The 22,414-nt window shown below is 36.0% G+C and overlaps 2 protein-coding genes across 3 annotated transcripts in view; one reads left to right on the top strand and one right to left on the bottom strand.

The window, feature by feature from the left end:
* The window catches only part of LOC124357356, a 38,264-nt gene that overhangs the window by 13,142 nt on the left and 2,708 nt on the right, over positions 1 to 22,414 (bottom strand). The window lies entirely within an intron of this gene.
* On the top strand, positions 2,009 to 21,674 carry LOC124357357. The gene is made up of 2 exons (XM_046809078.1): positions 2,009 to 2,109; positions 20,625 to 21,674. Exons 1-2 carry the CDS (start codon positions 2,075 to 2,077, stop codon positions 21,544 to 21,546), a joined length of 957 nt encoding a protein of 318 aa, XP_046665034.1. The 5' UTR covers positions 2,009 to 2,074; the 3' UTR covers positions 21,547 to 21,674.

Here is a 22,414-nt window from a genome sequence, read left to right as displayed (position 1 = left end):
AATAATAAGTACAGAATTAAAATTATATACTAGGTATTACGATATGGTCTCGGTACCCAACTAAAAGGAACATGGGAAATCGTTTTACCAGCCCACACTGCTACAGTACTTTAAAAATCTAACCTTTCTTTGTGCATCTTCGACCTACGAAAAGTATTTATACGATGAAAAATAGCCAAACTTCAAAATTGGTGGGCTGGATGAAATATAAGTAAGACCATTGATTGGACTTTTGTATGTCATTAGTAGCCATTACAGCCTAATATATCTATTACAGTCTTGTGTTTATCAGAGGAAATCGTCATTAATCTGGGATTATAATGTTGGAGATTGGAACTTAAAGATAGGGAGGGATATTTGATAAGGCTTCTTTATTAAATGTTAGTATACATGATTACGCTTTTTGCAAATCATTGAACATATGGGTTGCAGCTATCACCAATCACCAATCATGAATGTCTTCTGTAGGAAAATATTCCAGAAAACTTATTCAATTCCAAATAATTAATTCATAGGACGCATACATGAATATTGCGACCAGGTACCATCTGAGATTTTGATATTAACAACGTTCTGGATGATAGGTTCAATGGACACTTCTATCGTCTTGCAGCTTCTGAAGAAATTTCAGTGCGTTGTTTGTCTAACAATATGTTTTTGGGATCAACTTTATTTATTGGTGTATTACTAGAATAATTTAGAAGAAAGTTTCTTAAAAATTGTAATAAATTACATTACCTCATCTACATACTTCAAATAAACTTACGGTTCAATCATTTAGTTAACCCCATATGTTACTATAACCCGGTATTAAACTACTACTATACCTCCTATTACTATAAATCCACATTTTGTATGAAACTTCTTAGGTGGATTAATACATCCTAACTTATTTATTAATTTCTACTCTGATGAATATTTTACACGTAACATAGTAATTATTTGTACCTTCCACTGCCATCAAACCAGTTGCCAAGAATAAATCAGAGCTACCAATGAGCATGGTATTGTTACGTCACTTCTAAAGTGCTTTATTAAGGATATAGCAGGGCCTTCCTCTGGATCCAAAGAAGAACCCCATCGATTTTGTGGCCAAAAGGTCAAAGGGACAGTCCACCCGTCTGTCTGTCTGTCTGTCCGTCTGTGCGCTACTGTTCATTGCGTTCTCTCGGGTCCTGGCTCCTTCGATACGTTATATAGGTTTACTTTATCTAGCTTTGGCAATATCTGTTAACGCCTTGTCCATAATATGCTAATGCAATCTTTAGGAGATCTATGAACTTATAGAGATTATGGAATGTCTCAAAGAAACTATTGTGTTTTTGAAACGTCCATTAGATGCCGTTAATGCTTGACCAAAAAAGCCTGAAAGATAAAAATGTTTAATTTAACATATTCGAGACATAGACATTGGGTCGTTTAAATCAAACCCGAATTTCTTATAGTTCAGGTGAGAAGAAGGGGTAGAATAGTACGTCAGCCACAGCTGAGGTATGAGTAAAATAAGACTAAGGCTTATCTGTGAACTCTCTGCTCTTTCTCTTCTATACGGACTAGGTATTCTAAAAACCTTTTGGAATTAATATCCAATTTTAATTTTATGTTTTATTTTTAAATCCAAACCAAGTCATTATAATTGATTTTTCAATGGTAAAACTAAAACAATAGTTAAGTCAAGTTAATTTAACGTTTCTCTAACAAAACAAATAATGCGCATTTTTTAGTTCAACAAAGATTCTTTCTTCTTCTCATAAGAGATTGTATGACCATCTAACGAAATTTAAGAACAGAATTAACATTATTTGTATCAATGAAATTCTATACGTATTATTAAGCTCTTCTTAGACGCTAATGTTTTATTCGGAGCAGCTTATAGCTCTATAACCTCAAGATTGAAGAACTTATTTATTAATAGATCTCTTGGCATTGTTAAGATAACATTTAGATTATTGATTTCCTCATGAACAAATCTTATCAGTGGTACTGATAAACTCCCACTTATGTACACTTTTAAAGATAGTGCAGAGCAGTAAACTATTATTATGGTTTATACAATGTTCACAAGCTCTCCAAAATGGATAAACAGCAGGGAGCAAGCTTCACTGACAAGTAAGTCGCAATAAGATAATACATAACAATTTACTCGAATCAGGTGTATCTAATAACGTGTCATTTACTCGTACATTTAAGTAAAATAAATTTGCATCCATCTAAGAGAATACTTATACAAGCATTACTTGTAAACGGCCTTTTAAATTCTACATATTTTGTCTTACCTATGCCTCCAACGTACTTATCAATTTTATTTCCCCGTTCTTGCTTGAGGTATTATGTTGTGAAATTTTCGATATACGAGTAGGTACTCACATGATTCAAAATTAAATTTTAAGTTTCAGAAACTCAATTTGATTTCAACAGTACTAGGCTTATTTCAAACAATTCCAAATTTTAACTCTTTCCTCCTTGTACATTTTTGAAATTCTTACACAGTATAAATGAAATATAGACTATTTTAAAACATACTTTTTAATATTAGCATAAAATAAATCATGCAATAATTAATGATTACTTATCATTGATAAAATATTTATTAAGTATCCGTAATTAATGTGGTTTGGTGAACGGTGTACTCGTCCACATTGACACAATCATAACAACTGATGGAATTGTTTTGCACATAAGTATATCTCTCAGAACTACCTGCTCCCACCTCTCTCTCAGTCCACTCCTCCTGAACTCTAGATCTGACAATTTCTGTCGTACCAGGGCACTATTCAAGTTTTGCAAGCGTTCATTCATAAATTCATAACAATTTTTATACTCAATCTATCAAGAATTTGGTATTCCTGTCTTCATAACATTTCAGAATGTTATGAAGACAGCAACGTGACGTCTTCATAACGTCTTGTGATATATTAATTTTATGGCGTTAAACGTTAACATTTGTAAACAAAACTTGCAACTTTGGCAAAACAATTTGAGATAGCAAAGTGTTGATAAAATTGGTTTTTAAAACTTTACAAAAAAACATAATTTCTGTTTGATTGTGACTAAATTAATTTTGTTTTTACAAACAAATGTTTGTGCCTAAGATATTTGTTTCTAAGGTTTCAAGACGATTGCTTAAATAAAGTGCTGCGAATATCATGACAGGTCATCGATTAAACCGGCAGGAATATTTATTCCTTAACCGTATATATTTCAAGTCAGATATAGATCTATGCTACTAGTGAATCGGGTTTGTTATATTCGTATTGTGTGGCTCTTTTTATGTAGTAAGAATAAAATCCAAATAATTATAGAACGGAAGGACCTAGTTTCGATCACACATTATAACAGTAGTAGACAGGAATATAATATGATTTATAGATATTATAAGTATTCTATTAAAGATAAGTAGACAGATTATTCTATTTCAATAGACAGGATAACGACAATCCACATTACTTTGTTATTTTCCTCCCGTTTTAATTATTTATTTTAGGTTTAGGGTTTTTTGGTTCACTATCTCGTGGATACTTATACAAACGGTAGTTACAGAATAACCATCATATTTGAGGTGCCAGATTTGTTTTTGTCTTCACTGAACAAACTGTTATATAAAGCTGAAAATGTACGAGAATACACGATATTAAATAGTTATTATGCGTTATTTTTAACATTTTTTATCGGGGACCAAGAGGTCTAATAATTTATAACTGTCCGATTTCGTTAAAGTCATCAATACCTTGGTTTCCCCACCGGCATGAGGGTCACCAAACGCCAGTGGACATAATCGCAATAGTCAATTATTTTTTGCGGATACAAAATACATTTGTATAGCAATCGTTAAAATATGTTAAACTTTGGATATACATATTACATATGACTCGAACACTCATTCATACATACATTTGACCACATTCATTCATTCCACATTCATCCATCACCAATACATTGTTCGAGAGTCAGTTTTGTTATTGTGTGGTCTCCCAGTCATACTCCAGAAACTATTTTACATCACAAAATACATTTGACGCTAAACAGCGTTTCAGACGAGGCCTTGACCGTAGAGACTTTTCTTAATTCATTACGCAATCTGTTAATAAAAGGAACCTTTGCCTGTGAAAGCAAGCGTTCATAAACCACCGTCCTGTCTCCCAGTTCGGTAGTTGTCTCTGCCTCTAGTCTCGTACGAATGAATGACTCGGCCCGTAGTCAACGCCTATAGACATACAATACAATGTTGTTTCCAAAATGTAGAGGCTAGGCAAAGTTAACAGTTGCAACCTCTTGAAAGTTGACCTGCACGACTCTCTAGACTTAAATTTTGCAATGTTGTGGATCGCTTGCTTCTATACACTCAAGAAAATTGATTACTTTCACAGGCACTCCACACTACCAATCCGTAAATGAGGTGGGGCCAAATCAAGCTATAATACGCCGTTATCAGAACTTGACTTGGGCGGTATTTGGCTAGAGACCTTAGAACATAAATGCCAGAGGCTAATTTTGAGCAAACGTGATCGATGTGTACATTCCATGTCAAACCTTGATCAAGGTAAATTTCAAGGGATTTCGAGGAATAGACTTCTTCTAGTATTGTATCCGCTAACATAACGTTTAATTGAGTTTAAAGCGAAATAAAAAACATCAGATATAGATACATTTATCTTTAGATTGAGGCTATGGAAGTGTTGGACACAACTGTTCATTCTCATCGACCGGTGCCAGGCCCATAGAGGCTGATGGAAATTGTCTTCCCGTGGAGGTTGTTTAAGGAGCTGATGGGCGAGGGCCTTGGCCACAAGCCACAGTTGTAAAAAAACTGTTAAATTAGTTAGCCACCTCAGATTCATCATCCACAAGCCGATCCCCAATTTTGATCTGGACTATTTTTGAAGGATTTGATTTATTGTTAATGATGCCCTAAAAATACTTTTAGAAATTTTCTTGGAAGGTATAATTACTTTTTAGACATCATATGCTTTTGCTGCTTGTATCACCTATCTATAAACCGTTTTATATTTCTGGAAAAATTTGGTTAATTGCCATCTTGAGTATTTTTATACATTTCGGAGTAAAACTTAAGTTTTTCTCTCGAGATCAGAATTCCTTTAGTGATCCACTTATTATTTGTCATTTTTTGACAAATGTTGATAGTTCTTTTTGGACAACATAGATATAAATAAAAGTTTAAATAACTGTTAAAGGTTTAAAACTATTGCTCAGCTGGTTTGGATGAATTTAGAAAGTCCCACTTTTCTTTCGAAAGAAAAAAGTTGTGGAAAGCGAGATTTTCTGACCTTGTGTCTCTTACGGTTTTGGAAATTGTGGGTTCCCGTATGAATTTTATTCCACTAATTATAGCGTCTTGGCCACTAGGTCAGAAATCGCTGTATTTACCAAAGACACTGCGACATTATGGAGGTTGGAGATATCATTGAAAATAGCCGATTTTGAAGTTTCTCTGTCACTCTTGTTGAGGTCCTCGCAAACTCGATGTCAAATGACCTTACTAAATCAGCTAATCATTTTGTGGTTTGCTGTTTATTGGCTAAGACGTTTATATTGAAATCACCCATCAGGACGTAGTCAAGGTGATCGTTCGTTAGGTCTGTTAGTAAGAATTCTAATTTTGAACAAAAAACGGGTTTTCGTTCCCGCTGGAAGACCTGTAGATGCCAATGACAATTAATTTTGAATTTTTGGTTTTAAGTTTGATTCCGACTGTTTTACAGTGTTTCTCGTCTGTTTCTTGAATAGGAAAAGTTTTTAAAATGAAATTTTGTTTAAAAAAGTTGCGATCCGCCTCCTTTGTTTTTTTGTTTTGTTTTTGCTGTTAAACCCGTTTTCGGTTACAACAAGGACATCTGTGTTCAGAGCATCACACATGAGCTGAAGTGTTGGTTGCGAATTGAGCGTTTTGGTAAAGCAGTCTCAATGAAATTTGGAATGGAAATTTTGCAATAGTTTTTTTGTTTTCTTTTTGATAAATTCAATTCTGCCCGTCGATCCGAAGTGGGGGCCTAAAACCTAAAAAATTATGGTTTTCTGTCGATCGAGAGTCAGTCTGTCGTTGACTTGCTCTCGTTTGAAGACTGGAGGTCTCTGGTTGGTCAGAGGATCCGACGGCGGCGGCATACGTCTCACGACGTAAGGTTTCTGGTCCGGAGAGGTCCATACAGGTAGGCGGCGTCTGCAGATCGGCGATAGGGGTCGGACGTCGCGTCGGATGGAAGCTAGGCGTAGTCTTCTCGCAGGTACAGCGAGCTGAGCACTCGCTTTCCTAACTGATTGAGATGTTGGCCGTGATGAGTAAACAATCGCCTCCCCAACATCGTCACGTCCACCACTGAAACTCTCAAATTCTCGAAACTCTCATGTAACTTAATATTAATTCGCCTCACTTCTCTGTTGATGTACGAGTCCCAATGGTCTTGATGGCGATGAAACATGGAAACCACAATGACATTTGGGAGTCTGCTTGCACCCTGGCAGAAGGTCCACACTCTACGCGCATTCTTTGTCTCACAGCTCGTATTTAACCTTAACACGGCGAGGATCGAGAAGACATACTTGACTTGGCTGGACAATAGCATTAAGTCGGGTGGCAGTCGGACGCTAAACCTCGCTAATGAAGCCCGTGCGGAGTTGATAGTGCTCACGCCCTCCTGGGGTGGAGGTAGCCTCTTACCCCTGGCCGACCTCTCCGACCTTGCTGCTGTGGCCTACGTCTTCCGCCTGCTGACGTTTTTTTTTTTTTTTTTTTTTTTTTTTTTTTTTTTAACAGAGGGCCAGGTTTCCTAGGCCTGGTAGTTGCCTCTCAGCCATCCGGCTTATTGTGCACCCTCTCCCAGGTTTAAGCTGTATCAAATCCCAGGCCTTTACAAAACCATGAGATCTTCTGAACAATGCCTTCCTGTTCCAACCCCTCTTCCGTATGCATAAGAACACCTAGGGATCTTGAGCGTTTGCTCTGTAATGCCGGACATTCAAATATGACGTGCTTGGCTGTTTCGTCAGCCTCGCCACATTTCCTGCACAGTGTTTCCTGAACTGGAATACCTATTCTGTTCAGGTGACTTCGGAATATCCAATGACCTGTAATAAAACCAGTCACCTTTCTGATCTCCGTTCTACTCATTCTAAGGGCATCTGCTGCAATGTTCCTTGATGGTCCCTTGAGCATCCGCTTTGCCTGTACATTCCCCTCAGTGTTTCTCCAATGTTGTAGGTGTTTGTTAGCCATCCACTTGGTAACTGATCTACGTGCTAAGTTATATGAGACCCCACACGTTGGTTCAGGACCGGTAAGAAGACGGTTGGCTCCCAAGTTAGCGCAACCGTCTGCCCCTTCATTTCCTGTGATTCCTCTATGTCCAGGCACCCAAGTTAGAATAACTTTATTGGTTTTCGCCAGCAATTTCAAGACCTTATGGCATTCCCAGACTGCCTTCGAATTACAGTCATGGTTGGCCAAGGCCTGCAGAGCAGCCCTGCTGTCCGAGTTAATGTAGATGTTTTTGCCTTTGTAGCCCCTTTCCACATTAACTCTTGCACATTCTGCAAGGGCTGTAACTTCAGCCTGAAAGACAGTTGCCAGTTTACCTAGGCTAAAGCTTAAGTTAACCCTCGGTCTGGCTCCCCAGACCCCTGCCCCAGTACCCTTCAGAGTCTTTGACCCGTCCGTGTACCAGGTTAGAGCCTTCTTCATGTAGTCAGGCTCACCTTTTGACCATTCCTTCCTCTCAACAATGTTGACTTGAAATGGTTTTTTCCCAGTCCGTAACCTTTGCCATTCTGTCAGACATCATTTCTAGAATATCCAGTTTGAGAATGTCAACGATCTTGGAGTGCTTACTAGCATGGTGATAATGCCAGTTCCCATTGCACTTCAGTCTGTAGGCAGCCATCCTAGCCTCTCCTATGACGAATATGTCTAGGGGTGGGAGGTTTAGCACTACTTCCATAGCAGCGGTTGGTGTTCCTCTCATGGCACCCGTTGTCCCCAAGCATGCCAACCGCTGTACCTTTGACAGGTTTTTTGCGGCAGTCACCTGTTGGACTTTTGGCCACCATACCACTGAGCCATACACCATCATTGGCCTAATGACTCTGGTGTACAGCCAGTGTGACATGTCGGGTCTAAGCCCCCATGTGCATCCTACTGCACGTCTCACCATCATCAATGTAGTCTGAGATCGTCTGATTATGTATTCCATATGACAATTCCAGGTGAGTTTATCATCCAGTTTGACACCTAGATATTTGAACTCCCTGCTTAACTGTATCTGGCCCCCACATAGGACTGGCTGTGTGATTTCCAGTTTCCTTCTTCTTGTAAATGGTATCATGACGGTCTTCGAAGGATTTACTACAAGTCCTTCTTCGTCACACCATCGCTCCACAATGGCCAGTGCTCTCTGCATCATTTCCAGACACGTTACCATGTCCCTGGTAACCCTGGTAACGAACGCACAACAGACATTGCAGGGCCTTGTTGTGTCCACCGGTCCCCAAATGTAAGGCCCCAAAATATCTATATAGGGATTTACGATAAAATATAGAACAACACGACAGCCTTCCATTTAAAACTATTCCAGTAGACAGTAACAACTGTTCTTGTTACGTACCATGCAAGACACATTTTACTACCGATTTTCTTCATTGAGAAAGGTGATATAATTTGACCAAATTGTAGGTGTTTTCTGTGAAGTTTGAATTAAATTAATGATTTCACCATTCTCTCAAAATACATAAAATTTAACTTTAAGTATGAAGTAAAGTTAAAATGACACTCATAATTTCTGTTTTATCCAAGCTGCTATGTTTGCATGACCTTGGGTTATTTTGGTTTCGAGAACCACATAATGAAACCGTCATTGAACTGTATATGTCTGTATACAACGTGGAGTACGGCGCGCCACGTTTCACGTAATGCGCTTTGTCGAGGCTGCAGTCAAAATTTCAAGTCTATAGATCATTTCATTCTTGATATGCCTTGCGGACAAAACAATTTTCATTGATACTCAGCCAAATTGAATTTTTTTAAGAGGGATCCAAAGAAATGAGATTTTTAAGAGGGATAGAGAAGACTACAAGAAGAGATAGAATAAGGAACGAAATAACCAGAGAAAGATTGAAGGTAGTTTCACTGCAAGAGACAATGGAAGGAAGAAGAATACAGTGGATGGGGCATGTGAAGAGGATGGGAGATAATAGAATGCCTAGAATAGCACTGGAGAAGGAGGAAGAAGACCAAGAGGAAGACCGAGAGGAAGATGGGAGGACCAAGTGTGGAAAGACATAGAGAGAAGGGGACTACAGAAAATACAGGTGGATGAAGAGGAGACCTGGAAGGATAGACTAAAGTGGAGGAGGCTGTGTACGACGACCCGTGAGAACGGAAACGTCTGACGATGATGATGATGATGATGACTCAGCCAAATTCCATGCACCATCGTAGGAATTAAGAGTATTGCAAAATTTAAAGTCTCCAAATGAAACGTATCTCGAGATATCTTGCTGCATGATACGTTCATTTATTCCATTCATTAAGTTGGGTGTCATAACAGTGTTGAAATAATCAAAGTCTATAAAACAAGTCACCAAAATATGATGGATGTGTAAGCATAGTTAGGCTACATGTGTTAATGTGCCACGTGTTAAAATCGCATATGATATATGATTGAACTATGATGGTTTCCTATTTTGTTATTCTTCTTTTTTCTCATTGCCATCATAGTTGCCCATACGACCGATTTAAATTATCTCTCTAGTTAAATCTCATGGAGTGTCATGAACCATCATCGAAAGCAATGTTACCTATATAAAAATACGTATTCACATGTACTGATAGAAAATAAAATTCTCTACCCTCTCGATTGATTGACTTCGCTAATGCTTCTACAGACTTTTTGGCTACAACGGAGTATAGAAGGGCCTGTTGGAATGTAACGAAAGCCTTACTAGCATATTTTTAAAATATGCCCTATGAGTAATCGGTACTTTGCTGTATACCGACCACACCCAGACATGAATCGTTATTTGACATTTTGCTTCTACTGATTACTAGATTAGCGTAGAACAATATTTCGTCAATATAAAACAGGAATTGTCTTATCGCAAACCCCTCCCCATCCTCAGATAGAGGTCAAGGTCGATCGCTCTAGTAGATAACGTGATTGCAGAGTCTCGCCGCCCGTTCAGCTGGTGCGTCGCTTTGTTGTACTTCCGTGTTTTACCCCTACATTTCTCCAAACACAAAGATTCAACAAAAACAAACATTACCAAACAAAAACTAAACTATTTATTGAAAGAAAACATTCAAAACTTGTTTTTATTCTTGACCACACTCCGCCACCCAAAATGCGTGTGCCTCCGGTCCCGCGCTGATGTCAACGAAAGAAAAACATCCCTCGAGATAGTACCTATCAGTAAAATATCAAATTCTAGAGGGGCTGACCAGAAATATAAATTGAATTGTAATGGAAAGGCAATTATGTACCGTGCAAAAAACTTAACTAATGTGATGCCGCGCGGCCTACCCTAATCGGGATTCTCGAGAAAGATAAAGATAACAGTGACAACAATACCGATCACAATACCTGGAAATGCTTGTAAGTTTGTAATTAAAGAGTTGTTTTTTCGTTCTATCATGTTTGTTTCTATACATTTATATTTTATGTATAATCCCAAAGTACCGAATAATCTTAGTTTGTTTACAAATTTGTTTACTCTATGATTTTCTCGTTGTTATCATGGTTACCCACTCGACCATTGCATAAACATTCGCTAAAGCTCACCCATATCCCATGGAGACATCGACAATAATCGAACTCGATGTTCCTTGTATAAAAATATGTTTATGCAAAATGTAATGCCTAATATTTATAGCCAGTTCGTTTTTGTATTAAGATTCAGACAGACAGACAGACAAAAATTATAGACATCAGACCTCGAGAATAGCCTGTCAACTGCAGGTTAGCTTTTCAATGAGTAACTTATTGAGAAAGTGATATATAGTAAAACACGTTTTTCGATCATTTTACAAGTATTATAGACATTTAAATTAGGAAATTTAGGCAGTTGTGTAACCAGGCTCAAACATAAACGGCTGAAGATTAAAATGTTATTGTTTTGCTGTGTATGTGAGTTAAACCTGTGATTGTATTAGTTGTGTAACTAATACAATCAACCATTATACCTTCAGGAAAAGACACTTTTTTAACAATTTATGACTCAGCAAATTATATTTTTTATAATCATAATTCTAGAAACTGGCATATTCATAATAATGTTCATCTTCAAGAAATTGATTATTTTAAAATAAAACACATATTCAGCTAATTCGTTTGAATGTATCTTTCGAATACATTAATAGAAATAGAATAGTTTAGCATAAACTATTCTTAATGCTAAACTATTCAACCGTTTTAGAGTCTAATTATAAGATGATCCGAAATTCTGCGCCAAATGCATATCCTCGTCGATTGACTATTTAAAATATGTATCGTTCTTTTTACGGTCTTGATCAAAACTTCACTTAGAACCTTCTTGAAACCTTCTCATAGCGATTTGAATAAAATCGTTAATTTATTTATTATAATAATTATTGTTTCACGGATTTAGTTCAATCATTTTAACCGCATCAACCGCTTCCTATAACCTAGTGTATTAAAAAGAGATACAGGAAATAGAAAATTAATGTTTCGTAATTATTATTAAATACCCAGCAGCCCATAGTAAGTTCGTACTTTTTAAACAGAATCAAACATTTTGATACCGTACCTACACTACGGCTTTGTTAGATAGCAAAGATCTGATCAATTTATTTTTAATTATTTTTTAATCCCGTCAGGACGAAACTAGTAGTGAACTGGAATAGGAATACATATTAACCATGCTGAAATTCATTTTAGAATCCTCTATGCTTTAAATACTGATATTAAATGATGCAGTAAGTTAATCAACTTTACCTTGGATTCATTAATAATAAATTAGTCGTTCATAAATTTATTCAAAAGAGTATTTACCATATTTTAGTCTATTTGCAACGATTGTTTGGCGTTGGAATTTTTCTAGTGTGTTAAGGGAGCCCGAACGCCATTTAAACATAATGTTAACTGTGGGACACATTACTCAAAGACTAAAAGAGATATCTAGATGAAACTTTTACAGTACTTAGAGGACACCTTTTGCTAGGTTGTGGTGAGAGGATTTTTGAATACAACTAATAATAATATTATTTTTTTTTTTTTTAATTATACTTTATTTTTACAAATTTTATTTAATAACAAAATCAATATCTCAAAAGTTAGTGACTCAATTCAAATATGCTCTCTCAGGAAACTAGTTTAAGCCCATATAAAGATGCCCTGAAAGTTTCATTGGTCTACCTTTAATACTTTTTAACTTATGTGTCTTCAAAATATTAAAAATGCAACTTTCGGAAAATCAATAAAAACTAAAATAAAATAATATTTTTGCTATTTACTCACACTTAGTGCCCTCCAGCAGCATATGCTGGGTTGTCTGGGTCTTCTGCATCTTGGTACTGGTCCTCAAGTCTCCTTTTAAGCAAGGTCCTGCTCTGTCTGATCTTTTTTTCCAATTCTTCTGCGGCCTTTTCACTTTTATGTATTCGGTATTTGTCTAGGCGATGCATAGCCTCAATGAAGTGCTTACCTAATTGTAGCCCTAGGTGCTCAATTACTTTACATTTGCTTGAATAGCCATCATTGAAAGACAATACAGCATCTTGGGCACCAAATTTTAATGTTGGTAGGCCTACGAAGGTCCTTTTAGGCACACGGGTCCAAATAAGATTATTGAAGGCCTCGTTTGGGTTTTGTGTTTTACCAGCTAAGCATTTTTTTTAACAATTCAGGGTTAGAGAGATATCTAAATATTGGCTTTACTTCTGACATTATGATTTCAGGAAGGTGAAAGTGCTTGTCGTTGTCATATTCTTTGCACTCGATAACTGCAATGTTGTACTTACACCACATATCAGGTTCTTTAGGACAGAGTTCATGACGTGGCTCATTGTTACTTGACATGACATGAAAGTAAGTGGCCCAGACTGCTTTTTTCATATCATTCAGGCTGTGACAAATTCCTTCTTATAGCTAGGCCATAAAAAATCTGAAGCTTTTGAACAGCTAAATCTGTTAGTCGATTTTTTTCCCGAAAGCGGCTTACCATCAGCAAGCTTTGTGTTCTTTGATTTCTGTTTCAGTGTACGCAATCAAGTTCCCATTCTTTTTTGAATATGCCCTATACACTCCAATTTACTTATTTTTATATCCTCACCATAGGGCATATACTGAAAAAAATAACTAGTAGCACTATAAAAAGTAAAATGATGCTAAACACAAATGTTGTTGCAAATATCTGCTAAAAATTACGTTGCAAGCATACATTCAAATAATTTTCTATCTAATTTAGAGCTTTATATATATATATATATGAAGTGTTATATATCACTGGAAAGAGGAATTTCTAGAGAATAATAATCAATAATAATCAGAAAATGTATTAAACAAATTATTTGGCGTTTGGGGTGCCCTTAAAGTCAGCATAGCTACTAATGAACATACCAGAGTATGAATTGATTTTGTACATTTTGACAGTTTTTAAATTGGAGCTTAAATGACCTAACCTGAAAAATTCCATAACCAAGGAAAGTCTGCAGAAGCAGGTATAGATCTCTACGATGCCTATTTCGGACAACATTTACGCCAATAATAATATGTGTAAACTGATCGAACAGTTAGAAAACATAACATTGTAAAACGCTACTAGATTAGAAAAGCATTTCGTTTTTCCTTATCATATATAATGTTGTATGTTGTTGTGGTTTACATTTCCCTTTTAATCTTCCCAAACAGATTTTTCATTAACGCCAACAAATTGTTACTTCAGATCACATTAACAACTATTTGTTTACCGGTAGTAAATCTGTCATTCTAGTTTGAAAACATGTATAAAACAAAAAACCTGCGTCACTGTATTCTCCGACAAATTAATAGCATTAAATAACTAAAGTTTATCATAAGATACGGTATGGTTTTAAATATAATCTTTTATTACTTGCCCATAAGGCTTGTTTGTTTAGCAAAATTTAACTTCTATAAAACTAGTCCTTATAGGAGATTCTTTTTGTTAAAATTTATTAGTTAACATTGATATCTATCTGTGATAGTAACAATTATTTAAAATGAAATTTTACTTCCGAATCATCTATTCTTTCTATTCGGCATTACTCGTTGTTGAAACAAAACAAACAAAAACTGATTTTCCCAATACAGCTCGCACTCATACAACACTCTTACAATAAGTTATTATTTGAGTGACAACGGTCCCGCGATTTGATAGTCCGACATAAACTCTCTATACACTATTGTATTTCGCTATGGCACTGTAATTCTAGAAGAAAAAAAGAAGCGAATATGACGTAACAAAAACTTGGGTTCCGTTGTAATTCTATAGTTTACAGGCAATTTTCACGCAGTGCCCTTTACCTAAATATAGGGGTATGCACTAATAAAATATAATCTTATTCAATCCTATAATAATATTTTTTTAATATTAAGCGTTCGATATGACTAGTTTATCGTATTATTACATATTATAATGTATTACAGTTGCTATACACTGTTGTATATTTACGCTCATTCAAGCCTCTGTGTACAGCATGAACCATAATTATTAGGTCGATAACTAGACTTCAAACGACGCCCAACTTGCTGCTTTCAGTTACACTTGGTGTACTGAATAAAGCGCACTCTGAGTGTCTGATAGTCCTTATATCGTATTATTACATATTATAATGTATTACAGTTGCTATACACTGTTGTATATTTACGCTCATTCAATCCTCTGTGTACAGCATGAACCATAATTATTAGGTCGATAACTAGACTTCAAACGACGCCCAACTTGCTGCTTTCAGTTACACTTGGTGTACTGAATAAAGCGCACTCTGAGTGTCTGATAGTCCTTATATCGTATTATTACATATTATAATGTATTACAGTTGCTATACAATGTTGTATATTTACGCTCATTTCAATCCTCTGTGTACAGCATGAAACCATTAATTATTAGGTCGATAAACTAGACTTCAAACGACGCCCAACTGCTGCTTTCAGTTACATTGGTGTACTGAATAAAGCGCACTCTGAGTGTCTGATAGTCCTTATATCGTGTATTATTACATTTTATAATGTATTACAGTTGCTATACATGTTGTATATTTTAACGCTCATTCAATCCTCTGTGTACAGCATGAACCATAATTATTAGGTCGATAAATAGGACTTCAAACGACGCCCAACTTGCTGCTTTCAGTTACACTTGGTGTACTGAATAAAGCACACTCTGAGTGTCTGATAGCCCTTATATCGTATTATTAACATATTATAATGTATTACAGTTGCTATACACTGTTGTATATTTATTACGCTCATTCAAGCCTCTGTGTACAGCATGAACCATAATTATTAGGTCGATAACTAGACTTCAAACGACGCCCAACATTGCTGCTTTCAGTTACACTTGGTGTACTGAATAAAGCACACTCTGAGTGTCTGATAGCCCTTATATCGTATTATTACATATTATAATGTATTACAGTTTGCTATACACTGTTGTATATTTACGCTCATTTCAATCCTCTGTGTACCAGCATGAACCATTAATTATTAGGTCGATAAACTAGACTTCAAACGACGCCCAACTTGCTGCTTTCAGTTACACTTGGTGTACTGAATAAAGCACACTCTGAGTGTCTGATAGCCCTTATATCGTATTATTACATATTATAATGTATTACAGTTGTATATACACTGTTTGTATATTTACGCTCATTCAATCCTCTGTGTACAGCATGAACCATAATTATTAGGTCGATAACTAGACTTCAAACGACGCCCAATCTTGCTGCTTTCAGTTACACTGGTGTACTGAATTAAAGCGCACTCTGAGTGTCTGATAGTCCTTATATCGTATTATTACATATTATAATGTATTACAGTTGCTATACACTGTTGTATATTACGCTCATTCAATCCTCTGTGTACAGCATGAACCATAATTATTAGGTCGATAACTAGACTTCAAAACGACGCCCAACTTGACTGCTTTCAGTTACACTTGGTGTACTGAATAAAGCTCACTCTGAGTGTCTGATAGTCCTTATATCGTATTATTACATATTATAATGTATTACAGTTGCTATACACTGTTGTATATTTACGCTCATTCCAAGCCTCTGTTACAGCATGGAACCATAATTTTTAGGTCGATAACTAGACTTCAAACGACGCCCAACTTGCTGCTTTTCAGTTACAAATTGGGTGTACTGAATAAAGCGCACTCTGAGTGTCTGATAGTCCTTATATCGTATTATTACATATTATAATGTATTTACAGTTGCTATAACAATGTTGTATATTTACGCTCATTCAATCCTCTGGGTACAGCATGAAACCATAATTATTAGGTCGATAACTAGACTTCAAACGACGCCCAACTTGGTGCTTTCAGTTACACTTGGTGTACTGAATAAAGCGCACTCTGAGTGTCTGATAGCCTTATATGTATTATTACATATTATTAATGTATTACAGTTGCTATACACTGTTGTATATTTACGCTCATTCAATCCTCTGTGTACAGCATGATCCATAATTATTAGGTCGATTAACTAGACTTCAAACGATCGCCCAACTTGCTGCTTTCAGTTACACTTGGTGTACTGAATAAAGCGCACTCTGAGTGTCTGATAGTCCTTATATCGTTTTTATTACATATTATAATGTATTACAGTTGCTATTTCACTGTTGTATATTTACGCTCATTCAAGCCTCTGTGTACAGCATGAACCATAATTATTAGGTCGATAAAACTAGACTTCAATCGACGCCCAACTTGCTGCTTTCAGTTACACTTGGTTTGTACTGAATATAAAGCGCACTCTGAGTGTCTGATAGTCTTATATCGTATATTACATATTATAATCGTATTACAGTTGCTATACACTGTTGTATATTTACGCTCATTCAAGCCTCTGTGTACAGCATGAACATAATTATTAGGTCGATAAACTAGACTTCAAACGACGCCCAACTTGCTGCTTTCAGTTACACTTGGTGTACTGAATAAAGCGCACTCTGAGTGTCTGATAGTCCTTATATCGTATTATTACATATTATAATGTATTACAGTTGCTATACACTGTTGTATATTTACGCTCATTCAAGCCTCTGTGTACAGCATGAACCATAATTATTAGGTCGATAACTAGACTTCAAACGACGCCCAACTTGCTGCTTTCAGTTACACTTGGTGTACTGAATAAAGCGCACTCTGAGTGTCTGATAGTCCTTATATCGTATTATTACATATTATAATGTATTTACAGTTGCTATACACTGTTGTATATTTACGCTCATTCAATCCTCTGTGTACAGCATGAACCATAATTATTAGGTCGATATAAACTAGACTTCAAACGACGCCCAACTTGCTGCTTTCAGTTACACTTGGTGTACTGAATAAAGCGCACTCTGAGTGTCTGATAGTCCTTATATCGTATTATTACATATTATAATGTATTACAGTTGCTATACACTTGTTGTATATTTACGCTCATTCAATCCTCTGTGTACAGCATGAACCATAATTATTAGGTCGATAACTAGACTTCAAACGACGCCCAACTTGATGCTTTCAGTTACACTTGGTGTGCTGAATAAAGCACACTCTGAGTGTCTGATAGCCCTTATATCGTATTATTACATATTATAATGTATTACAGTTGCTATACACTGTTGTATATTTACGCTCATTCAATCCTCTGTGTACAGCATGAACCATAATTATTAGGTCGATACTAGACTTCAAACGACGCCCAACTTGCTGCTTTCAGTTACACTTGGTGTACTGAATAAAGCGCACTCTGAGTGTCTGATAGTCCTTATATCGTATTATTACATATTATAATGTATTACAGTTGCTATACACTGTTGTATATTTACGCTCATTCAAGCCTCTGTGTACAGCATGAACCATAATTATTAGGTCGATAACTAGACTTCAAACGACGCCCAACTTGCTGCTTTCAGTTACACTTGGTGTACTGAATAAAGCGCACTCTGAGTGTCTGATAGTCCTTATATCGTATTATTACATATTATAATGTATTACAGTTGCTATACACTGTTGTATATTTACGCTCATTCAAGCCTCTGTGTACAGCATGAACCATAATTATTAGGTCGATAACTAGACTTCAAACGACGCCCAACTTGCTGCTTTCAGTTACACTTGGTGTACTGAATAAAGCGCACTCTGAGTGTCTGATAGTCCTTATATCGTATTATTACATATTATAATGTATTACAGTTGCTATACACTGTTGTATATTTACGCTCATTCAAGCCTCTGTGTACAGCATGAACCATAATTATTAGGTCGATAACTAGACTTCAAACGACGCCCAACTTGCTGCTTTCAGTTACACTTGGTGTACTGAATAAAGCGCACTCTGAGTGTCTGATAGTCCTTATATCGTATTATTACATATTATAATGTATTACAGTTGCTATACACTGTTGTATATTTACGCTCATTCAAGCCTCTGTGTACAGCATGAACCATAATTATTAGGTCGATAACTAGACTTCAAACGACGCCCAACTTGCTGCTTTCAGTTACACTTGGTGTACTGAATAAAGCGCACTCTGAGTGTCTGATAGTCCTTATATCGTATTATTACATATTATAATGTATTACAGTTGCTATACACTGTTGTATATTTACGCTCATTCAAGCCTCTGTGTACAGCATGAACCATAATTATTAGGTCGATAACTAGACTTCAAACGACGCCCAACTTGCTGCTTTCAGTTACACTTGGTGTACTGAATAAAGCGCACTCTGAGTGTCTGATAGTCCTTATATCGTATTATTACATATTATAATGTATTACAGTTGCTATACACTGTTGTATATTTACGCTCATTCAAGCCTCTGTGTACAGCATGAACCATAATTATTAGGTCGATAACTAGACTTCAAACGACGCCCAACTTGCTGCTTTCAGTTACACTTGGTGTACTGAATAAAGCGCACTCTGAGTGTCTGATAGTCCTTATATCGTATTATTACATATTATAATGTATTACAGTTGCTATACACTGTTGTATATTTACGCTCATTCAAGCCTCTGTGTACAGCATGAACCATAATTATTAGGTCGATAACTAGACTTCAAACGACGCCCAACTTGCTGCTTTCAGTTACACTTGGTGTACTGAATAAAGCGCACTCTGAGTGTCTGATAGTCCTTATATCGTATTATTACATATTATAATGTATTACAGTTGCTATACACTGTTGTATATTTACGCTCATTCAAGCCTCTGTGTACAGCATGAACCATAATTATTAGGTCGATAACTAGACTTCAAACGACGCCCAACTTGCTGCTTTCAGTTACACTTGGTGTACTGAATAAAGCGCACTCTGAGTGTCTGATAGTCCTTATATCGTATTATTACATATTATAATGTATTACAGTTGCTATACACTGTTGTATATTTACGCTCATTCAATCCTCTGTGTACAGCATGAACCATAATTATTAGGTCGATAACTAGACTTCAAACGACGCCCAACTTGCTGCTTTCAGTTACACTTGGTGTACTGAATAAAGCGCACTCTGAGTGTCTGATAGTCCTTATATCGTATTATTACATATTATAATGTATTACAGTTGCTATACACTGTTGTATATTTACGCTCATTCAAGCCTCTGTGTACAGCATGAACCATAATTATTAGGTCGATAACTAGACTTCAAACGACGCCCAACTTGCTGCTTTCAGTTACACTTGGTGTACTGAATAAAGCGCACTCTGAGTGTCTGATAGTCCTTATATCGTATTATTACATATTATAATGTATTACAGTTGCTATACACTGTTGTATATTTACGCTCATTCAAGCCTCTGTGTACAGCATGAACCATAATTATTAGGTCGATAACTAGACTTCAAACGACGCCCAACTTGCTGCTTTCAGTTACACTTGGTGTACTGAATAAAGCGCACTCTGAGTGTCTGATAGCCCTTACTTTCCGGCTTTTAGTCTTAGTTACCACTGAAAAACTGCCCTGGAATCTGAGAACCCTTTGAGGTTGGAAGTTTGGTCATTAATAGATTTTTATTTGTCTTTCGACTTTTTGCATAATTTTAGGTAGTTTTCAATTTTTAATAATATGCAGATAATGTTTATCAAAATATGGATATTTTATATGCAAATAGGTACTTATTTAAAATCAAATACTCTTTTTGATTTTCATTATCCTAGATTTGATTTGATAGAAAGAAAAATATATAACTTTGACTTTTTACACAACGATTTGGTAATCGGAGTATGGTGCATAAATGTGCAATGCTTTTTATAAGGGCTCTTTCTTTTTTAAGAGTTTCTTTACTCTTAAGAGAATTTGCAAGATTGTATTTTTAAATTTGAGCTGTTTAAAAATAAATTAGATAATAAAATTACTCTAGTTTTCTATGTATTTTTTATAGACTACTTCAGTTACTAAAACCTTTTTGGTATTTTTGCAGGATAAAGAATCAGGGAGAGCTAATTACTGCATTTCTTGAAGACAACAGTGAAAAAATAATCGAATTAACAAAAGATCTTCCTGGAAATCCATTAAATATAATCTCGGTATTGCAGATTTATAGAGAGTACAGAGACATAGGTATAACTCCAATAATTGCTGGAATATTGCATAAAAACTATCCGTTGTGTTACCGACTGATTGATGAGGGCTTACACATGGACCAACACTTTAAAAGAGATTGCATCAAAAGTTCCGATAAGATTTCTTACAAGCTAAAAGAAAAAGACGTACCAGTTTTCCTGAGTTATGATTTTTCAATTCAACTTGAAGGAACCTCCGATGAAAATTTATTGAAATCTCCTGTTTTGGATAAGCTACCGCATTGGAAAATCAAATATGGAGCAGTTGAATATAAAATAGTAGATTTTAACAAAACTACTCCGATGTTTTGGGCAATAGTTCACACTTCCTCAGCTAGCTTAGTCCAGAAATTAATTTTAAGTGGGTATAACATAAATTTGTTCGTTGAACAGGTAAATGGAATGCCAGCTTTGATGTTAGCTGTACTAGAAAATAACATGGATATTATTGAAATATTACTTCAAAGATCTGCTGACACACACGCCAGGGACTTCAATTACGGTACTGCCCTCGATGTTGCTATAGACAAATCACTTCTATCTGTTGTGAAAATATTGCTAACACATGGTGAAGACATAAACTGCAAACATCATATAATGTCACCGCTTTTGCGAATGATTAAGATGTGTGACATTACGATGGTGGAATACGTTATAGACTTAGGCGGAAATATAAAGGATGGATGGATTATGGGGAATTTTGTTCCACCACTGAATATGGCGGTTGATAACTGTTTCTTTGACATTGCAATGCTAGGTTTTTTTGGAGAAAGGGGCTGATGTTAAAGCGGAGGATTATGTTGGAGATACTGCTTTACATAGATTGGCAAGGAAATTAGAAGTAGGTAATCAACATATTACTTACATAAAATTAGAACTTGCTCGGGTTCTTATAAATAAAGGAGCAGATGTAAATGCGAAGAATAGCAGACTAGAGACCCCACTGTTCGGAGCTGTCAATTCAAGTAATCCCGAACTCGTACAGTTATTACTGAATGCAGGTGCCGATTTTTACTTTTCAACAGCCCAGTTTCAATATTCTATTTTGATACAAGCAATTGACCCAACGTATTTGTGTTTAGATGATTTGAATAGTACTCCAACAAAAAAGCATATGGTTGATTTGGGCAAAACTGTATCAACTTTTGACAAAGAAGAGTTTTTCCAAAGACAGTGTGAGGTAGTAGAATTACTGATAAAGCGTGGTATAGACGTTAATATATATTTTAACGGCAAACCATCCCCAATACAGGTAGCTGTTATGGGTCCCAATTTTAAAATTGTCAAGCTTCTTGTTGAGGAAGGTGCAGACATAAATGGCCAGTTGAAAAACGCGTATGGAGTAACACCTTTGCACCTTTGTGTTGAAACGAACAATCTAAAAACGGCTAAATACCTTGTTGAAAATGGTGCTAATGTGAACATAAAACCTATTTCCCCCTTAGTTATAGCAGTACATAAAGGTTATTACGAAATGACAAAGTTTTTAATAGATCAAGGAGCAGATGTAAATGCAACTGACAAAAATGGGGCAACGCCGCTGCACTATGCTACTAAACAATCTCTTTTTCACATAGCGAAGCTATTAATTGGTAGAGGAGCAAATGTAAATTCAAAGAATATAAAAGGTTTCACACCATTCGATGTA

The sequence above is a fragment of the Homalodisca vitripennis genome, chromosome 3 (assembly GCF_021130785.1).
Source record: "Homalodisca vitripennis isolate AUS2020 chromosome 3, UT_GWSS_2.1, whole genome shotgun sequence".
NCBI lineage: Eukaryota > Metazoa > Arthropoda > Insecta > Hemiptera > Cicadellidae > Homalodisca > Homalodisca vitripennis.
Note: the sequence above shows the minus strand (reverse complement) of the source record. Positions and strands in the feature narration are given on the sequence as shown.

Bases quoted from the DNA above. Each gene is read 5' to 3' on its own strand.
- LOC124357357 (XM_046809078.1), top strand. From the start codon at position 2,075: ATGGATAAACAGCAGGGAGCAAGCTTCACTGACAA. The intron at 2,110-20,624 runs GTAAGTCGCAAT...GTATTTTTGCAG, and splicing joins GGAGCAAGCTTCACTGACAA to GATAAAGAATCAGGGAGAGC.